At 37.1% G+C, this 21,224-nt stretch overlaps 2 protein-coding genes across 2 annotated transcripts; both read left to right on the top strand.

Moving 5' to 3' along the window:
• Positions 1–413: 413 nt before the first annotated feature.
• LOC113072632 (E-selectin) lies at positions 414–4,342 on the top strand. The gene is made up of 12 exons (XM_026245616.1): positions 414–580; positions 666–723; positions 819–1,205; positions 1,809–1,919; positions 2,012–2,203; positions 2,302–2,493; positions 2,610–2,801; positions 2,921–3,097; positions 3,219–3,404; positions 3,513–3,635; positions 3,736–3,757; positions 3,865–4,342. The coding sequence occupies exons 1-12, from the start codon at positions 578–580 to the stop codon at positions 3,923–3,925; spliced, it is 1,704 nt and encodes a 567-aa protein (XP_026101401.1). The 5' UTR covers positions 414–577; the 3' UTR covers positions 3,926–4,342.
• Positions 4,343–8,726: 4,384 nt separating this feature from the next.
• On the top strand, positions 8,727–18,429 carry LOC113072633 (P-selectin-like). Its single transcript, XM_026245617.1, has 18 exons — positions 8,727–8,840; positions 8,992–9,055; positions 9,175–9,543; positions 10,197–10,304; positions 10,472–10,657; positions 11,052–11,234; positions 11,338–11,526; positions 11,667–11,792; positions 12,321–12,506; positions 12,986–13,171; positions 13,314–13,496; positions 13,609–13,797; positions 13,939–14,124; positions 14,382–14,567; positions 16,378–16,563; positions 16,742–16,927; positions 17,198–17,401; positions 17,493–18,429. The coding sequence occupies exons 1-18, from the start codon at positions 8,817–8,819 to the stop codon at positions 17,666–17,668; spliced, it is 3,117 nt and encodes a 1,038-aa protein (XP_026101402.1). The 5' UTR covers positions 8,727–8,816; the 3' UTR covers positions 17,669–18,429.
• Positions 18,430–21,224: the final 2,795 nt, after the last annotated feature.

The raw sequence follows: 21,224 nt of genomic DNA on the forward strand, positions 1-21,224 counted from the left end.
TTAACTATATTTCCAAGTAACCGGGAAGATACAGTAAAGGCACCAATTGAATATTACTGGCAACAATTGCTATTGATTCCCCTCTCGACCTATATTGTATCCCTTTTTCCTTTATAAACAGAGCTAAAGATATTCAGGAAATGTTAGTTTTTCTGCCTTTAAATTTCCCTGCATATTGCATACACAAAAATGTAAAATCGTTATGAAAGTGTTATTTCTATTTCTTAATGTATCAATAAAATATGCATTCTTCTGGCTGTGGTCATATCAGCACCTAAAGCTCTACAATATTTCCTGAGAGGTCACTTCCTTGCAAACTAATGCCTTGAGAGTGTAAAAAAGAGAAAGTGTTTCCTCCTTGAGTTAGAGAGGGGTATTTCCACAAAGTAGAATTCCATTCCATTTACTGGCTGATGTCACAAGTGGATCCGGGAAGGGAAGTTCTGAACCATAGCTGAGCTCCTAAATAAATACCCCAACAGAGTGAATACCAGACCAGATTCTCAAATCAGAACCATCGTATTAGTAGAGAAGTGCAGAGACGACCATTAAGGACCATTTCATAACATCACTGACAATGGTACGTAAAGCATTTAAATTATGCATTTCTATAATTATAATAACTATTATGTTCATACAGTTGATATAATTATTTAATTTTGCAGGGTATCTTCAACAAAGTATCATTGCAATGCTTGGCTTCCTTTGTTCTTATTTCTTCAGGTAAGAAAGCAAACCATACTAGTGTAAAAACTCAACTGAGTATATACGACCTCTAAACATAGTTTACTCAAAGTTGCAATGGTTTAATTCTGCAGTGTTAAACTTATGGAGATGCACTGAAGGCTGGTCTTACCATTCCTCAAAGGACACTATGAACTGGGAATCTGCCAGACACTGGTGCAGGCAGCATTACACAGACATGGTAGCCATCCAGAACAAAGAAGAGATTTCTTACCTCAACAGTATCCTTCCAAAAGTCCGTGGATATTACTGGATTGGCATTCGTAAAATTAATGGCAGTTGGACCTGGGTCGGAACTAATAAGACACTTACCGAGGAAGCTGAGAACTGGGCAGATAAAGAGCCCAATAATGGAATGAATAATGAAGACTGTGTGGAAATATACATTAAAAGAGAGAAAGATGAAGGCAAATGGAATGATGAATCTTGCTTGAAGAGGAAAACTGCACTCTGCTACACAGGTTGGTAGTCTTTACTCTATGCAATTCTAAAGTTTTTCAAGGCAGGAGTTCACGTACAAGGGAGATTAAATATGCATACCACAATTTGCACTCTTAGATGACATAGTAATTTCTACATTACTTTTTTTCTGTTTTAATTTTTCAGAATTTTACTTTAATGGTTAAATTAAACTGTAGTGATCAAAAATCATATTTGATTTGATAAGATTTCATAAACGTAATAATAAAACTTTAATGTAACAACAATTTACCAACTTTTATTTTATAACTTTAAGAACTATTTAACTATAGCATAATTGTTTGTCAGTTCAAAGTGGTGCTCTACTTTAAAAATGATGCTGCTTTTTGTTTATTCATCCATGTTTCGCCCAATTCTATAACATTCAGCATTACAAAGTCAATTCCTTTTTATGACCACATTTTCCCTATTGTCGAAATCATATGGCCGTAATATTATTTTGTAGACTCTATGGCAATGGGTTGTAATGTGTTCCAACCTATGCATTTTTTTATTAAATTGAAAGAATGATAATTCTCTTGTATTCATTGAATAAACACATTCAATAATGTAATTTAAGTAATTATAAAATGTTTCATTCTCAGCATCCTGCAAAGATGACTCCTGTGTCAATGGTCAAGGAGAGTGTGTCGAAACCATAAACAGCCATAAATGCTCATGCTTTGAGGGTTTCTATGGAGAGCGATGTGAACATGGTGGGTAATATTTCTCTGGATACTGTTAATATATCTTTGTTGAAAATTAAACATGTGAAATGTAACCATGTTAAATGTTATCTGATTTTCAGTTGTAAAATGCAAACGAGAGGACGTCGCCCCACCAGATCATGCTAGCATGCTATGCTCTCATCCTCATGGAAATTTCTCATATGACTCTCAGTGTGAATATTCCTGTGTTGAGGGTTATGAACTAAAGGGCTCCAATACGACAAGATGCACTTCTACCAAAGAGTGGTCAAGCAAACCACCAACCTGTGAACGTGAGTTGAATTTACCCTGAGAAACATTTATAGATGCTGTTCAAAACTGCTTAAATTATTTACACTCTCCTTTGACATGTCTGTGAATCTTTTTACAGTTGTTCAATGTCCAGAGCTGATCGAACCACAGGATGGCAAAATGCACTGCCAAAATCCTATTGGCCAGTTCAGCTACCAATCTACCTGTGAGTTTATGTGTGAAGAAGGATACACGCTCCGAGACTCCAACTCCTCTTCACTGATCTGTGGGGCAACGGGACACTGGAATGATACACAACCCACTTGTGAAAGTAAGAAGGGTCTAACTTAAAACTTCTATTACAATGGTTCAGCAGTAGTTCTCCTCTGTACTCTTTAAAATCTCTGCTCTTGGAGTTTAATGATGATCCCTTTTTCTGATTTTCAGTAATAAAATGCAAAGCAGAGGATATCCCCTCACCAGATCATGCTAGTGTAAACTGCTCTCATCCTTATGGGAATTACTCATATGACTCTCAGTGTGAATACTCCTGTGAAGAAGGTTATGAACTAAAGGGTTCTAGTGCGACAAGATGCACTTCTACCACAGAGTGGTCAAGCAAACCACCAACCTGTGAATGTGAGTAGCATTTATATTGTGCAAACAAAAATACATCTGATGAATATTGTACAATCACTCCTTTAAAAAAAACTTTAATGAAAACTAATCTGTTCATAAATTTCCCCATTTCCTCAAAGTTGTTCAGTGCCCAGCTCTTGACCATCCTGTTAGTGGAGAGCTGAGCTGCACTTCTAGCTTTAAATATGGGAGCAAATGCAGCTTCAGTTGTGCTGAAGGATTCCACCTCCAAGGAGCTTCAGAAATCAGCTGTACAAAAGAAGCAAAGTGGAGTCTGGAACCACCTCGCTGTGAAGGTAATCAATAAACTTTTGACAAATTTATGAATTTACAAGTTCATTCATTGCATTTAAAAAAATAAGTTAGCCTAAGTGAATTTTATCATCCTAAACACTTTGTCTTTTTTCAACTCTGTAGCAGTGCTCTGCCCACAACTTTCTAAACCAATCAACGGGCATATAAACTGCTCATCTGAAGAACCCACCTCTGGCACCTTCTGCATCTTCAGCTGTAATGAAGGCCACCGACTTGAAGACCACAGTAACGAGACAGTGATGTGCAACTACAATGGGAGCTGGTCAGGGGGAGTAGCAGTGTGTCAAGGTAAACAGCGGAAAATGACTGTGAGATGCAGATAAGCCATTTGGTTGATGAAGTGAGAAATACATTCTATGTAATACTATTCTTATTTCATTTTATTTGTATTTTCAGCTCATCCGGATCCCTCTGAATCACTCCTCAAAGAAACAGTAGTGACTCTTGGTGTTTCAGGCGCTATCAGCGTGTCCGGTCTGGGCTTAGTCCTCTGGATACTGAAGAGACTGAGGAGGAAAGGTGAGTCAAACAGTCTACTGAATGTTCTGAACATGTTCTTATTCTTTAATAATATGCTGAAAATGAATTAAAATGCTAAATTATGTCTTTTTGTTTCCAGCTGACAAATTTGATCTGAACAGGTGAGTCTCTTTTTTTTAAGTTATATTTTTCTTATATCATTACTGTTATTATTTATCGCTGTTGGTACATACAGGACTATATCTGATTTTGTCTGTTTCCTTTTTAGTACCTTGGATATTGAGGATCCACCACAGATTTATAAGAACAGTATTGACAGTCTCATATAGAGCAAAGTAGCATCAAATAACTTACAGTATATACGGTGAACACACTGCATATTCCTTAGGCCAGTATGAGTAATGATAGCGATGTAACTTATTCCAGTGAACAATTTATTGAAGCACTCAATTAATTTCACAGGACACACAACTGCCTCACTGGACATAAAAAAAATTTATGTCATCACAAATGATTTAAGGCACTTGAATATTTTTTTATACTATCCTGTCTGATGGGCATTATCAGTTACTAGGCAACAGTCCTAGATGAATGTGATTTTTACTTCCCAACGGAAGCTGTTATGATTTACTTCACTGAACATATTGTTCTGTACTGTACAAATGAACTTGTTTTGATGCTATTATTATACACATCTTTTTGTACTATTTATTGTTCTGAAATGGTATTGGTCCTATTAAACTATTTTTACGTAAACCAATATAATGTGACTGTTATGATTTCATGACTCGGGTGTTTCAGTGCATTTTCAACTTTGTGTACAACTTTACGAAAAACATTAATTTAGCATTTTTTTCAACATCAAAGCATGAATAGATATTTATGTGACTGATCTTTCCATCTTATTCATTCAGCAGTATATTTGAATCTTAAAGCTGCAGTAAGTAACTTTTGTAAATATTTTTTACATATTTGTTAAACCTGTCATTATGTCCTGACAGTAGAATATGAGACAGAAAAAATCAAGCTCCTCTGGCTCCTCCCAGTGGTCCTATTGCCATTTGCAGTTACAGACCGCTCCCGGTAAGAAATCAACCAATCAGAGCTGCGGTCCGTAACTTTGTTTGTGTTCAAAATGTAGAAAAATGTATATAATAAGCGAGTACACCATGAATCCATTTTCCAAACCGTGTTTTTAGCTTGTCCTGAATCACTAGGGTGCACCTATAATAAGTGATTATATTCGGACTATTTTAGATTGCTTCGGGGGCACCGTGGCGGAGTAACCCAGTACCTTTGTGATTCTTCATAGACATAAACAGGGAGAAGTAGTTCCGGCTACGATGTTCTTCCGCAAGACGCAAGCAGTTCTGTTTATTAACCGCTAGAGCGTCAAAGGTTCCCTACCGCAGATTTAACACCTAAATAAAGGCTGGAGTTGAGGTCGCTCTACACTGTAAGTGCATAACACACTTATTGCATTGAAAAGTTTTGTTCTATTACAGTAATTCAGCCCAGGGCATGTTCATCTGTATACATCCTGTGATGGACTGTCCTTCAAGCTGTAAATAATCATCACGAGTTTGTTTTATTATATATTTTAGTCAGTTTGCTTTTTTAGAAATACCTTCCAGAGATCAAACTGTCTTCTGAATGAACCTTGTCATAAATTACCCACATTTATTTATTTGTATTCTTTTTATGATTAGTGTAGTCTTTATTAATCATTCAGTCATAGTCATCTAATCATTATATGCATCTCAGCATCATCCTCTTTGTGCAAGTAATGATTTGACAAGATTAAAGAACATATATAAGTTATAATTTAATCATCAATTTCTAAAAAGTGTCATCTTTTGACATTTCGGTTCCACTTTATTTTACAGTACGTGTACTAACATGTACTTATAGTGTACTTAAAGAAAGTTCTGGTAATACAAGGTAACTACATGGGGTAAATTATGTCATTAATAACTCACTCGCATGTCATTCCAAACCAGTTAGACCTCCATTTATCTTCGGAACACAGTTTAAGATATTTTAGATTTAGTACGAGAGCTCTCAGTCCCTCCATTGAAACTGTGTGTATGGTATACTGTCCATGTCCAGAAAGGTAAGAGAAACATCATCAAAGTAGTCCATGTGACATCAGAGGGTCAGTCAGAATTTTTTTGAAGCGTTGAAAATACATTTTGGTCCGAAAATAGCAAAAACTACGACTTTATTCAGCATTTTCTTCTCTTCTTGGTCTGTTGTGAGCGCGTTCACTGCAGTGTATGATATGGTATTTTTAATGTGGCTGACACTCCCTCTTAGTTAAAACAGACCAATATCCCAGAGTAATTCATGTACTCAAACAGTACACTGACTGAACGGCTGTGAAGAGAGAACTGAAGATGAACACTGAGCCGAACCAGACGGAGTGTCAGCCACATTAAAAAAGTTAACAGCTTAAGTCTTTAGTGGATTAATGCTTACTGGAGACGCAAATCGTTTTAAACGATTCAGTTCAATTTGGTGAACTGGTTCAAGAAGATCCGGTTACATTGAGTGATTCGTTTGTGCAAAAGACAATGCCTTGTTTGAGGCAAAATGAACAGTGCAATTATTAAAGAATGGAAAAATGAAGATAAAAAGAATAAAATAATGCTTATAAAATAAAATGTGCAGGACATTATACTGTAGACTAAATATTATTAGCAGGGATGAACAAGAGAAGAATGTCCAAAAGGTTGTACAGGGTACAATAGTAATAGTTTATACATAGCAGCAATAGAAGTAATAAAAAAAAGTATAAAAATGCTTTGTGCAGGTGACAATGTCAGTATATTCAGTATCTTACTGATAATTAAGTGAGGTCATGTGAAGTTAAGAGGCTGAGTTTGAGTTTAGGAGCCTGATGGCCTGGGGGAAGAAGCTCCTAAGTCTCTTGGTTTTTGCCATCAGGCTGCAGAAATGCTTACCAGATGGCAGCAAAGTGAAAAGATGGTTACTGGGATGGATGGAGTCCTTGATGATTTTAACAGCTCTGCTTTTGCAGCATTTGAGGTAGATGTCCTGCAGAGAGGGGAGAGCAGACACTGAGATGCGCTCAGCTTAGTACACAACTCTCTGCAGGGCTTTACAGTGCTGACTCAAGCTGTTCCCATGCCACAATGATATACACTGAGTCAATACACTTTCTATGTCCCCTGAATAGAACGTTTTCAAGATTGCTGGTGAGACCCTGAATTTCCTCAGCTGTCGCAGATGGTACAGTCTTTTGCCGGGTCCCATCTGGCTCCTCCTGTCTCCTCCCTCTCTCCTACCTGGCTCCTCCCTCCATGGTCTTTGTCTGCTGGCTCCCTCCAGAAAGAAATTGGTTCCCCCCCAGTTCTCCTCTGTTGTTCCATGGTGCGAGGTCGCACCTTCTGGGAGGGGGGAGTAATGCCCCTGGAATCATTATGCTGTGTTTTCCCTCCATGTGTTCCGTGTCCAATGTTTGTGTCATTATGTTCAGGTGTCTTGCAATTACCCTCATTAATGTTCCCCTTATAAGTTGCATTTAGTTCAGTGTTTGGTTGTCTGGTCTCATCGACGTGTATGTGTGTTTCTGCTTTCTATCTATGGATTATTAAAAACTGTGTATCATCATTTCAGACACTTTCTCGTTTTCGTGGTTCTCTCCCGTGGATTTGAAATCAAAATAATGGATAAATGTTGTGTTTGTGTTAAACCAGTCCCCCAGGATTTCACAGAACTGTTTTCTGTTTTTCTAAAATAACAGATTTTGCTGTGGCTTTTCTCAAAATTTCCAGTGGTATTTGCAACATTTCTTATTGTTTTGGCAGTGAAAATATACTACAAACAACATTCTTCTAACACTATTATGACTTTTCTGACTTCGAGGAACATTGTAGGGCTCCAGAATAACATTTGCGGAAAACCAGCACCAGTGCCATTAAGTTCTACAGAAGGTGGCTCCAGCACCTGACAGTAAAGCGTGAGTGCCTAATCGCACATGTGAATCTTGGAAATATCAATTTGATGTCTGCATTTACATATGCAAGATGTATTTATAAGAATGCTTACTCAACCGCAGTACTTCTCTAAGATGTTTCCTGTCAGATGCCAAATTGAAATTTATTAGAATGCATGCAAAACTACTTCTGAGACGTTTATCAGATTGCATTTACATTACATTACATTTACATTTATTCATTTAGCAGACGCCCTTAGCCAAAGTGACTTACAAATGAGATTACACATAGATGTTTCCTAGATATTTAGCAGACATCTTACAGATGTACTTGTGCTTTCTAGGTAGTTGAGATGCAGATCAAATGAACTTTTACTGTCATAATGTCCAAATATAATTCTATAAATACAAATATATATATATTTATATATATATATGTGTGTGTGTGTGTGTGTGTGTGTGTGTGAGACTCTGGACCACAAAACCAATCTTAAGTGTCCATTTTTCAAAATTAAGATCTCTACATCATCTGAAAACTGAATAAATAAGCTTTTCATTGATGTATGGTTTATTGGGATCGGACAATATTTGGCTGAGGTGCAAAAAAATATAAATACTTTGAATCTTAGCAATGCATATTACTAAACATGATCTTTACTTAATATCCTGATGATTTTTAGCATTAAAAAGGAAAATCTATAATTGTGACCCATAGTAAGTTTTTTTAGCTATCGCAAAAAATCTACCCCAGCGTGTTAAGGCTGGTTTTTGTGATCCAGGGTCACATATATTAGACAGTGGAAATGGCCTATAAGTACATCTCTGCAGCCATCTGCCAGTGTTAATTAATACTTTTTTTTAATTTTAAATAAGTGTTTGCTTTCCTACATAATTAAGTTGTTCCTGTAGTTTTACTATGTCAAATCCTTGGTAAATGGATTCCCACATCAGTAGCGTTTGTTCTGATATTAGCTTTAAACAGTTGCCCACAGAAAAAAACATGGGGTGCTGCAGCACCCTCAGCACCACCACTTCCTGCACCACTGATTGAACTTTTGTTATCATTTTATCATTTTCAGTACTGTGAACTCTTCCCTTTCACACTGTGAACTCCCTTCCTTTTTACACTTTAGTGAGTGCGTCGCCCTTTCACGCGTGAGAAGAAACCGCCTCTGAGGTAGTGTTGCACAACTTCCCATCTCATTTTAGTTCCCATGCAGTGCAACTGTGAATGTGATTTTTCAGAGATCCTCTCAGAATAAATGAAACTGGTAGTTACAATTACGGTAAGATGAACATCTGAATTACTTTTTATATATAAATATTTACATCTATAGATTATATGTTTTTCTGGACTCATTTGGTTTTGATGACATGCATAAATGAGAATACAAATAATGTCTTAATAAACATGCATATGCATTTCTCATCCTTCAGATGGTTTTGTTGGCGCATATTAGACTATTTGTATATCTTGTCCTTGTAACTGGAATTTATAATGGTATGTACTTATTTACTCTATAACATTGTATGAATTTTTGGCCAATTAATCAACATGTTTCATAAACGGATCTTTTTGTAATAAACAAAGTTTTGATGCAATGCAACTGTGTTTAACAGTTAAGGCCTGGACTTACCATTACAACATAACCATTAATATGGACTGGACAACAGCTCGTCAGTGGTGTCAGAAGCATTACACTGATATGGTGGCCATCCAAAACCATGCAGAAGTTGAATACCTCAACCAAGTTCTACCTTTCAATAAAGGATACTATTGGATTGGCATTAGGAAGATTAATGGTAACTGGATGTGGGTTGGGACCAAAAAGAACTTGGACCCTGAAGCAGAAAACTGGGCAGAAAATGAACCAAATAACAAGGGATCTGAACAAGACTGTGTAGAGATCTACATTAAGAGGACCAAAGAAACAGCCAAGTGGAATGATGAGAGGTGCAGCAAAAAGAAAGCAACTGTCTGTTATTTAGGTGAACACACTTTATAACATGAATTATTGTAAAGTTTAACTGTAAATACATTCGAAATTATTTAAATAATACAGTTTTGTGTAATACATATACATTTATATGATAATGTTAATGATTATTTTAATGGTCTTACTGCCACAATAATGCAAATGTTTTTCATATGGCATATGATATTTTCATATGCATGCTTACATAAACTTTAGTTTAAACTTGTGCTGTTCTTGACCTAAAAAATGTTGAAGACACTAAATATATATAAATAATTTGCAGCACGAAAGTAATGCTATTTTCTGTCAATATGCTGTCAGTGTGTTTATGAATATGATAATAAATTAAAATAATATGATAAGACAAACCCAATTTTTAATATCAGGCATCGTGACAGAATTTTTTTGTGCAGCTAAAATAAGTGGAAGGGGATGATGGCAGAAACATTACATATGGCCACATCTAGTCATTAAAGCTCAGTCTCAGTCAGTCAGTTAAAACAGTTAAAAACAGTTCTTTTTAAGTATATGCAGTATATTTGGAGAGATTATTTGCTGTTTAATGCACATTAACCACTGTTGAATAATAAGTATACATTGTATCCAGCTCTAATTGAAACCTTATCCTTCCTTTGTGGTCATAACATCTTATTTTCTTGTTTGCAGCCTCCTGCTCAAAAGAATCCTGCAGTGAGCATGCTGAGTGTGTGGAGAATATTGGGAGCTACGAATGTCAGTGTCTCCCAGGTTTCACGGGGCCACGCTGTGAGGAAGGTGCTGTAGAATTGATCCAAGTTGAAATATTTCTTCATTCTTCATTGTGTGCATTTTGTAATGAAGTTACCATTTTCAAGTTTGCCTAATAAACTAAAAAGTAAAAAATATATATTATTGATTGCTGATATGTTTAGACTTGTTTTAAAAACATTTTACCCTTACAGCTGTCCAGTGTCTGCCCATAATTGATGTCCCTGGTGGTTGGATGAACTGCACTCACCCTCTTTCCATTCATAGCTTCAACTCAAGTTGTGACTTCAAGTGTGAGGAAGGATTCGAGCTCAAGGGCTCAAATACAACCTGGTGTGACCAGACTGGGAAGTGGACACACAAACCCCCCACTTGCCAAGGTACTGCATGTCTGCAGAACAGTCCTCATTAAATCATCAGGCAGTTGCTGGTTCATACAAGTGCACTGAATGTGAATGAATGCTTTTAATAGTTCTGAGAGCAAAAGAATAGGACACTTCCCTTCATTTCTTGAGAAAGATTTAAATGTTGGGTAACAGTGCTACCCAACATTAACACACTTCTAGACACACCCAAGAAGTGCATAATCTGTAAAGCACTGTTTTAATCTATTTTTCTGTTTGCGTGTGAAGGTACATGAATTTCTATATGATTTCTCAGTGTCATACTGAGTAGCTAAATACACATTTTCATCACAATGTAAGTGACACAATCTTTTCTACACTCAAACATACTCAGTTACTAAGTCTATAATCTCTCTTCTTATTTTGGCAGTTGTAAAGTGTGATCCACTGAAGCCCGTGTCACATGGCTCGCTGCAGTGTTCTGACCCTGTAGAGTTTGCTTATGGCTCCAGTTGCTGGTTAAAATGTGATTTTGGTTTTGCCCACAATAGTACAAATTCCACTCACTGTACCAAAGAGGGAAAGTGGAGTCACATCCCTCCTGTTTGCCAAGGTAACATGCATCTTTAATGCATTTACATTTACGTACATCTTCAGGTCATACTATAGTTATAGCAACAAAATCAGTTTATGAGATGCTTATGGTTTTCCTACAGCTATACAGTGTCCGCCACTCTCTGATGCACCAAGTTATGGAAGCATAACCTGCACACACCCTCTCTCCACCAACAGCTACAACTCCAGCTGTGAGTTTAAGTGTGAAGAGGGTTTTTTGCTTAAAGGTGCAAATTCCACGCACTGTGATCATACTGGGCACTGGACACACAGCACCCCGAGTTGTACAGGTTTGGCATCAGTTCATATAGTTTTGGTTGCCCTACTAGCATTAAAACATATGAAATATTATAATAATTAACATCAGAATTTTTTTAATGATTTAGAAGAACAGATGAAAAATTCTTCACTGATCTCATTTTAATTTAAGCTGTGGCTTGTGACCCTCTCGTGACCCCTGCAAAGAGCCATCTGACATGTGCTGATCCACTGGGAATGTTCTCTTTTCGTTCTTCTTGTATCACTACTTGGTCAGCACCAACACCTGTATGCCAAGGTAGGTTTAACTCTTCAGTTTGTATCCTTAAATTTTGTCAGTTCAGTGCACATTTTACATTTACATTTTACAGTATGGAACTGAGTGAAAAAAGTCATTTAACTCATAGTTTTAATATTGCACAGATACTAAAAGTTCAATTTGCAGACAAAAACGTGAAGTGCACGGGTACACTACATAAACTTGAAAGTGAGGTGACATACAGCCTAGTATGACCCATACTTAGAAATCATGCTCTGCATTTAACCCATCCAAAGTGCACACAAACACAACATGAACACACACCCAGAGCAGTGGGCAGCCATTTATGCTGCAGCACCTGGGGAGCAGTTGGGGGTTGAATGGCTTGCTCAAGGGCACCTCTGTGGTGGTATTGCCAGCCCGAGAGTCGAACCCACAACCATAGGGTTAAGAGTCAAACTCTCTAACCATTTGGCCACGACTTCCCCTTGAAACTTGAAATGGGAATGCACAATTCTTGTGTGTGCAAACATATTTTTCTTTGTTCATACACTGTTTTCATCTCAGTTATAAGATGTGATGCTCTGGAGTCTGGGCAGCATGGCTCTCTGCACTGTCAGGACCACCTGGGAAAATTCAGCTATGGTACCCTGTGCTGGCTGGAGTGTGGAGCTGGATTTACATTAAATGGAAGTAATTCTACTTCCTGCACCTCACAAGGAAAATGGAGCCATGAATTTCCTGTTTGTCAAGGTATCTTAACACTCTCAATACCCTTTGATGCTACAGTAGGTCTGACTTAAGAGACCATAGATACGTTATTTGTATCACAATGTTAAATAAACATAAATAAATGACAAAGATTTAGCATTGACATCTGTGTAGTATAATATCACGGACAGTGCACTGTTAAAATAAAGGTTCCAAAAATAATGGGGTTTAACAGAAATGCCATTAAGGGGGTCATGAACTGCCTTTTTAAATTATTTTGTACTGTTCTCTGAGGTTCACTTATAATGTTATCGAGATTTTTACATTAAAAAAACAAACAAAAAGAATAGGGCACTTCCCTTCCTTTCTTGAGAAACATTTTAATGTTGGGAAACAGTGCTACCCAACATTAACACACTTCTGGGCACACCCTAGAAGTGCACAAACTGTAAAAAGCACTGTTTTAAGCTATATTTTCTGTTTGAATAAACAGTAATCAATATTTTATGCATTCATCGCAGTGGTGACCTGCAATGCAATCTTGGCTCCTGCAAATGGTCATCTGACATGTGCTGATCCTTTGGGGAAATTCTCTTTTCGTTCTTCTTGTAATGTTTCCTGTGATGAGGGATACAAAATTAGAGGAAAAGCTACACTCACTTGTCTAAGTGATGGTATTTGGTCAGCACCAACACCTGCGTGTGAAGGTACATGAATTTCTATATGATTTCTCAGTGTCATACTGAGTAGATAAATACACATTTTCATCACAATGTAAGTGACACAATCTTTTCTACACTCAAACATACTCAGTTACTAAGTCTATAATCTCTCTTCTTATTTTGGCAGTTGTAAAGTGTGATCCACTGAAGCCCGTGTCACATGGCTCGCTGCAGTGTTCTGACCCTGTAGAGTTTGCTTATGGCTCCAGTTGCTGGTTAAAATGTGATTTTGGTTTTGCCCACAATAGCACAAATTCTACTCACTGTACCAAAGAGGGAAAGTGGAGTCACATCCCTCCTGTTTGCCAAGGTAACATGCATCTTTAATGCATTTAAATTTACGTACACATATTGTATCTTCAGTACATACTATAGTTATAGCAACAAAATCAGTTTATGAGATGCCTCTGGTTTTCCTACAGCTATACAGTGTCCGCCACTCTCTGATGCACCAAGTTATGGAAGCATAACCTGCACACACCCTCTCTCCACCAACAGCTACAACTCCAGCTGTGAGTTTAAGTGTGAAGAGGGTTTTTTGCTTAAAGGTGCAAATTCCACGCACTGTGATCATACTGGGCACTGGACACACAGCACCCCGAGTTGTACAGGTTTGGCATCAGTTCATATAGTTTTATATATATATACTAGCATTAAAACATATGAAATATTATAATAATTAACATCAGAATTTTTTAAATGATTTAGAAGAACAGATGAAAAATTCTTCACTGATCTCATTTTAATTTAAGCTGTGGCTTGTGCCCCTCTCGTGACCCCTGCAAAGAGCCATCTGACATGTGCTGATCCACTGGGAATGTTCTCTTTTCGTTCTTCTTGTATCACTACTTGTGAGGAGGGATACACACTGAGAGGAGAAACCACACTCACTTGTTTGAGTGATGGCAGCTGGTCAGCACCAACACCTGTATGCCAAGGTAGGTTTAACTCTTCAGTTTATACCCTTAAATTTTGTCAGTTCAGTGCACATTTTACATTTACATTTTACAGTATGGAACTGAGTGAAAAAAAAGTCATTTAACTGATAGTTTTAATATTGCACAGATACTAAAAGTTTAATATGCAGACAAAAATGTGACGCACACAGGTACACTACATTAACTAGAAATGGGAATGCACAATTCTTGTGTGTGCAAACATATTTTTCTTTGTTCATACACTGTTTTCATCTCAGTTATAAGATGTGATGCTCTGGAGTCTGGGCAGCATGGCTCTCTGCACTGTCAGGACCACATGGGAAAATTCAGCTATGGTACCCTGTGCTGGCTGGAGTGTGGAGCTGGATTTACTTTAAATGGAAGTAATTCTACTTCCTGCACCTCACAAGGAAAATGGAGCCATGAATTTCCTGTTTGTCAAGGTATCTTAACACTCTCAATACCCTTTGATGCTACAGTAGGTCTGACTTAAGAGACCATAGATACGTTATTTGTATCACAAAGTTTCTAGACCTGTCCTAACATAAATAAATGACAAAGATTTAGAATTGACATATTGTAGTATAATATACTATGTAGTATAATATCATGGACAGTACACTCTTAAAATAAAGGTTCCAAAATTAATGGGGTTTCACAGAAATGCCATTAAGGGGGTCATGAACTGATTATTTTATTAATATTTTGTACTGTACTCTGAGGTTTACTTATAATGTAATCAAGGTTTTTACATTAAAAAAAACATAATTTATAAGTAATAGTTTATTTTCTGTCCTGTTTTGACCCTTCATTGGAACGCTCAGTTGAAATTGGTTGTGGCGGATTGTAGACTTGGAAGTAAAGGCCCACTACTACGACTGGCTAGCAAACACAGCCTACATCCTTCACAGATGGACGCTGCTGTGATTTAATTTAAAACCGCATAAATACTCAGTAGCTGATAACAGATAGCTAAGCGATCACGTAATAAAAACAATTACTCACACTTGTGTGTTGCAACATTGATGTCAGATCCAATATAGTCAGCACAGCATCGTCTTTTAGTTTCAATCTTTCAAAAATCCTGCATTGAATTGTGCCTTGTTGGTTTTTGTGTAGACCTGCGTTTGCCGCTTTAGTCATTTGCCTACTACATGTGCGAATCAGTGGGCGGGGCTTAACAGGCAGTGATGTAGAAGCAGGCATTGATCTTCTTCTGCAAAGGCCATGTTTAGCCACACTATTACATCATAGAGTGGTGTATTCCACAACCTGTCTTTTTGGCAGACTAGCTTCAATATAAACCATTTTTAGAATATTGAGAAAGTTATGATTTCTGTAGCTACAATGACCTTTTATATATCAAAAGATCAAGGGAATTTTGATTAGTTTATGAGCCCTTTGAAGGGACCATTGAAGGTTCCCCAAATAATTTTTCAAGGGTTAGTTCCAAAAATGAAAATTAGCCCATAAATTACTCACCCTCAAGTCATCCTAAGTGTATATGACTTTCTTCTTTCAAAAGAATCCAGTCGGAGTATTTTTACAAATGGTCTTTGATCTTTCAAGCTATTTAATGGCACTCAGCGGGTGTTGCAGTGCATCAGTCCAAAATAAGTTAAATAAATTGAATAAATTTGCCCATCCATAATAAAAAATTGTCTCACACGGCTCCGGGGGGTGAATGAAGGGCTCCTTGTAGCGAATCAATGCATTTTTGTAGGAAAATTATCCATATTCAAAATGTTATCATCACTTTAATGCAGCTTCCTTGTACAACAGTGAGCACAAGCTAGATTAAATTGATTATTAAGTTTTAATATGGTTATTTTTCTTACAAAAACGCATCGATTTGCTACAGGAGGACTTTACCCCCCCCCCCCCACCCCCGAGCTGGGTGCCTTTAAGTAGCTTAAAAGAGCAAATACATTTTTTATATAACCCCGAATAGATTTGTCTGAAAGATGAAAGTCATATACATCTAGAATGACTTGAGGGTGAGTAACTGATGGGCTAATTTTAATTTTGGGGCGAACTAACCCTTTAATGGAACAATTTTTTTTTTATGGAAAAATTAGTTTTAAGAACATTTTAATAACATGGAATATATATATATATATATATATATATATATATATATATATATATATATATATATATATATATATATATATTAAATCAGTTCATTATTATTTATTTTCATTTATTTTTAAAGAGTGCAAGACATAGAGCTTTTGATTCTCTGTTCAATAGCACGGCAATGCAACCCCTTAATTAAACCCTCTCATGGCACTGTAACCTGCACTCATCCTAATGGGCAGTTCAGCTTCGGTACAGTGTGTAATGTGAGCTGTCAGGAAGGCTTCAAACTACATGGGACACCCCAAATAGAGTGCTCGGAGATGGGGAAGTGGACAGACACCCCAGCCTTCTGCTCAGGTAATCGCTCTTGGGAGTTCTTATTTCACCTCACACATGTGATATCTCATATTCATTTGTCACCTGATTAAAATGTTATGAGAATCAGAAAAAAAGAAATTGAATTTAAAACAACCTGTTTTGAAATGAAACAGGGAAGTTCATTTTATCTGATGACATTTATTTATATTTTCCACAGCTCAACAGTGCCCCCATTTGGCCGCTCCAGTAAATGGCTGGTTGAACTGTTCTCATCCTCACTTCTCGTTTAGCTATGGTTCACGATGCTTCCTGGGATGTGAGACTGGCTTTGAGATTACAGGAGTGCCAGTCATGGAATGCTCTGCTTCTGGGAACTGGAGTCAGGAGATGCCCTATTGTGCTGGTATCTAGGTCTTGGCAAATGCTGAATTTGGTTTATTTTTTGGGAACCCATTCAAGGCATATTCTCTTTAGGTTCTATTTTTTTAAATAACATTCTTAGAATGTTCTAAAAAATAAAAAAAAACTAGCTGTTATTTATACACTGATGAATACAAAGGCCTTGATCAGACCTTTAAGACAGATCTTATTAAGAATCATGGGATGTAAAAAAAAAAAAATAAGAAACATTCTTCACTAAACATTCTCCTTACGTTTCTCTTTGAAATGGCAGCTGTTCGTTGTGATCCCCTTTCACTCTCTCATCTTCCGGAGCTGGGAACTCCACCCTCAATGAACTGCTCTCACCCCCATGGAAACTTCAGCTTTGGATCTCAGTGTACGTTCCAGTGTGCCGAGAGCCAGAAGCTCAGTGGAACCAGTCAGCTCAGCTGCACCTCCAGTGGGTACTGGACCAACTCTCCACCAAGTTGTGTTGGTAAGGCAAACTCTTTCTAACCCATCATTATTATTGCACTTAAAATGGAAGGCCACCAAAACTTTGTGACAACATCTATTATGTGTTTTAGTAAAGGAGATGTCAGTAGGTGCCGGCATGCTGATGTATGCAGCTGTGGGAGCTGCTTCTTCCGCTGGTCTACTTCTATTCGGAGGACTAATGTTTCTGTTGATGCGCCAATTGTTTAAAAAGAGTAAAAAACTGATTGATCCTGTTCCACCCTTGGAACAACCGTTTTTATACTAATAAAAATTGTCATTTATTGGGATTTGACTAAAGTAGTTGGTTGGTATTTAACAATGTACTTTACATTTAACAACATACTTTATTTAGTGCTTGCAAACTGTTTAAATGTTTAGCTTTAGTACATTTATTCATTTAGCTGACGCTTTTATCCAAAGCGACTTATAATTGCTATATATGTCAGAAGTGGCACGCCTCTGGAGTAACTAGGGGTAAAGTGTCTTACTCAGAGACACATTGGTGTCTCACAGTTGATTCTAACCCGGATCTCTCACACCAAAGGCATGTGTCTTATCCACTGCACCAACACCACCCCAACCACCTTTAGCATGTACTATTCTAATAAATCGCAACATGGACCAGTCCCATCACTTCCAGGAACAATTTAGCACTAAACTTGTTCAACTGTTGTTCCAAACCTGTATGACTTAATATCTTCTGTGGAACATACAAGACGATACTTCTTATTGTTCTTTTTGTCCATACAATATAAGTCAATGTTAACCAAAATGTTTACCAACATTTCTCAAAATACAAATTCATACAGATTTGGAACAACATGAGGGCAAGTATGACAGAATTTTTCAGTTATCTTAACTAAATGAATTCTTCTCCACTGCAGCTAATTACAGTCTGACTGACTCTTGATGGGAAGAGAATTTGAACCCAACATTTGAATTCTGTTAAAATAAATATACATTTAAGTAAAGTAACTGATATTTTCCATCTAGTTTTGTGCTTGCAATAAATAAAAAACTGAACTGAACTATGTGTTGTGTGTTGAAATATCCACGTCAGTAGGGCAGTTATTTGCACATTATAAATATACATTTATAGTTTCCAGCATTGTCATATACTAATAATGTAGTATCAGTAGGACCATTCCTATGATTGTGACACCCTCACTAGGTGTGAGAGAGACGGTGTGAACACTGCCAGAAACACCCTGTTCCACCCACTCACACACCCACTGTTAAGCATTGCCCTATGTGCTCCTCCAGAACAGACACCCAGGTCAGTATGTGCTGCCTCTAGGCACTGTGCCCACTGTCAACCAGGCCCAAATTCCAGACTCTGGCCTTTAGTTGCCCCTTCACCTTCTATGTAAGAGGCTTTGAGGTCAGAAGTTAATGAGCAGTTTCTATAGCTATGGTCTCTACTATAAGTGGCAAAACATGTCTAATGTTTTTTTAACATTTACATGTAAAGTAACTCATTTTTATGAGCTATGTATAAAAGCCTTTTTTTAGTTAATATGTGACCCTGGATCACAAAACCAAAACATTGAGATTTATACATCACTGGAAATCTGAATAAATAAGATAAATAAGATTTGCATGAATGTATGGGTTGTTAGGATAGGATAAGATTTGGCTGAGATGCAAGTATTTGAAAGTCTGGAATCTGAGGGTTCATAAGAAATTTTTTTGTGTGAAAATCACCTTCTTAGCAATGCATATTACAAATAAAAAAGTTCTGAAATACTTAGCAAATTTTCCAAATATCTTAATGGAAAATGATCTACACTTCATATATATATATATATATATATATATATATATATATATATATATATATATATATATATAGGGTCACACATACATTAAGAAATATTTGAATGTGCAAATGTAATGCATAACAGGGCCCGTCTGTTTCTACTGCTGGTCAGTAGGAGCTCAGCATTTAAGCACAGAAGGAGCTGGAAGGAGAGAGATGCACGGGTGCCTAACCAGTCGCATCTGTCCGGGCATTAACGCAGCGTGACGCCAATTATATCGCTTAAGAGGAAGCGGGTCTGCAGCCCATCCTGGCACGAAATGCGTAATAAATAACTGATCAGCTGACTGGATGCCTCCTGGCTGCTATCATAATAATAACGAGACTATTGCTACCCGCTGTGACCGTATGATAGCCGTTTGATTATTTTTCGTTTACTTTGGCTGCTTGGCTTGCCAAAGGCCAGTCTCGCGCCAATAAATACATGAGGGACGGAAATGCGCGTGCCGTTGCGGATAACGTTGCCCATCGGTAAACCGATACAGTCATTCCTGTAAAATTAATTTGTTTTTTTTATTTATTAAATATTTACAGATTGCATCAAATGTTTTGTGCACTGTTAGGTCTAACTGCTGTGTTACTATATGTGAGTCGGTTTTTTTTCAGTGGCCGCTGTGATTAGCAGGAACCAGATCATGAGAGTGAGTCATGGGTGTTTCTAGCCTTTTACTGGAGCACCCCATAAAAAGTGTTACTATATACGTTACTAATATGCATATAGAGATTGTATTTACCTGCATTAGGCCTATAGAATTGTTCACAAGCTGTATGCGCAAAAAAGAGCTGAAGAATCCACTTACCGCAGCAAACAATTCAGTGTTTGAGTATAGCCTATTGTCCGAATGAATCAAATCAAATGAATCGCTAACAATTTCAGAACTTTCGACTACAACGTTTCACCGATTTGATCAAAAGAGTGATTATTACTGTCATTCTATTCGAATTAGTTACAATTCTGAATTCACAATTCAGCTGAAGGAAACAACTGATGTGATAATGGTCGGAGTCGGTTTTCACTCACCATTCGAGACTTTCGTTCCTGAATCAAAGAATAGTAGTAGATAATAGTATATATATATAATAGTAGTATATATAATAGTAGTATATGTTAGCCTACAACAGGTTTCCTCGAATGGAAATTAACAAATTTCTGAATAAATACTAGTTCTACGAGGACATTTTTATTTAGCCCTATTACATTATTTTTAAATAAATATTACACCTCCAGTTATTAGAATAACCGTAACACGAACATTTGCTCATGAAAACAAATTTTTCATCTCATCTCTGCTCTGCAACCTCTCCTGACAGACAGTTAAATTGTTCCTGCCCAGTGACTTGTGCCTCTTACATCTGGAGGTCTGATAGCAGAGTAAGAAATGTGAACCTGGTACAGACAGAAAAGGGTTCATTGCTAGGGCAAAGAGACACAGTATGAAGGGCTTTCTATCTTTGCAGCATACCTTACATTTTCACCTGACATTATTCTCAACCCCTACAGTAGGCCTACACCAAACTGGAACATGGGTACATTCCAGAAGGTCAGCCCCATGGCTTTATGGGTGGTCACATGCAAGCCCATATAAAAATACAAGAATTTATGTTGGCTTGATCTAATAAAATTACTAAATAAAAATCACTATTCATGAGAGAACATGACCAGATGTGGTGCATATTTATGGGTATTTCTGATACTGAAGTGTGAATCTAAAGATCTGGGCAATGCTATGCCCTGTGGTGGACCACCATCTGGCTCTGGTAAAGTGCCATAAAGATATGCATCATGATACGAGGTGATGAAAGCCTAGACTAGGTATGACCTTGAGTTTGGAAAATGTAAATTCTTCACCCACACTGCAATATAGTGTGTGATTGTTTGTGGATATTAAAAGTTACAGTCTCATAGGGACAAACTGCAAGATAAATCCAAATTTTACTTAAAAATTTTTTTCATATAATATTTCAGATTAAAGATGTAAATTGGGCTGCAATTAGAAACAAT

Source organism: Carassius auratus, unplaced genomic scaffold (assembly GCF_003368295.1).
Source record: "Carassius auratus strain Wakin unplaced genomic scaffold, ASM336829v1 scaf_tig00009712, whole genome shotgun sequence".
NCBI lineage: Eukaryota > Metazoa > Chordata > Actinopteri > Cypriniformes > Cyprinidae > Carassius > Carassius auratus.

Coding starts and splice junctions, on each gene's coding strand:
- LOC113072632 (XM_026245616.1), top strand. Junction 1,920..2,011: donor TGGAGAGCGATGTGAACATG/GTGGGTAATATT, acceptor TCTGATTTTCAG/TTGTAAAATGCAAACGAGAG. Junction 2,494..2,609: donor TACACAACCCACTTGTGAAA/GTAAGAAGGGTC, acceptor TCTGATTTTCAG/TAATAAAATGCAAAGCAGAG.
- LOC113072633 (XM_026245617.1), top strand. CDS start 8,817: ATGAAACTGGTAGTTACAATTACG. Junction 12,507..12,985: donor TGAATTTCCTGTTTGTCAAG/GTATCTTAACAC, acceptor CATTCATCGCAG/TGGTGACCTGCAATGCAATC. Junction 16,564..16,741: donor CACCCCAGCCTTCTGCTCAG/GTAATCGCTCTT, acceptor TATTTTCCACAG/CTCAACAGTGCCCCCATTTG.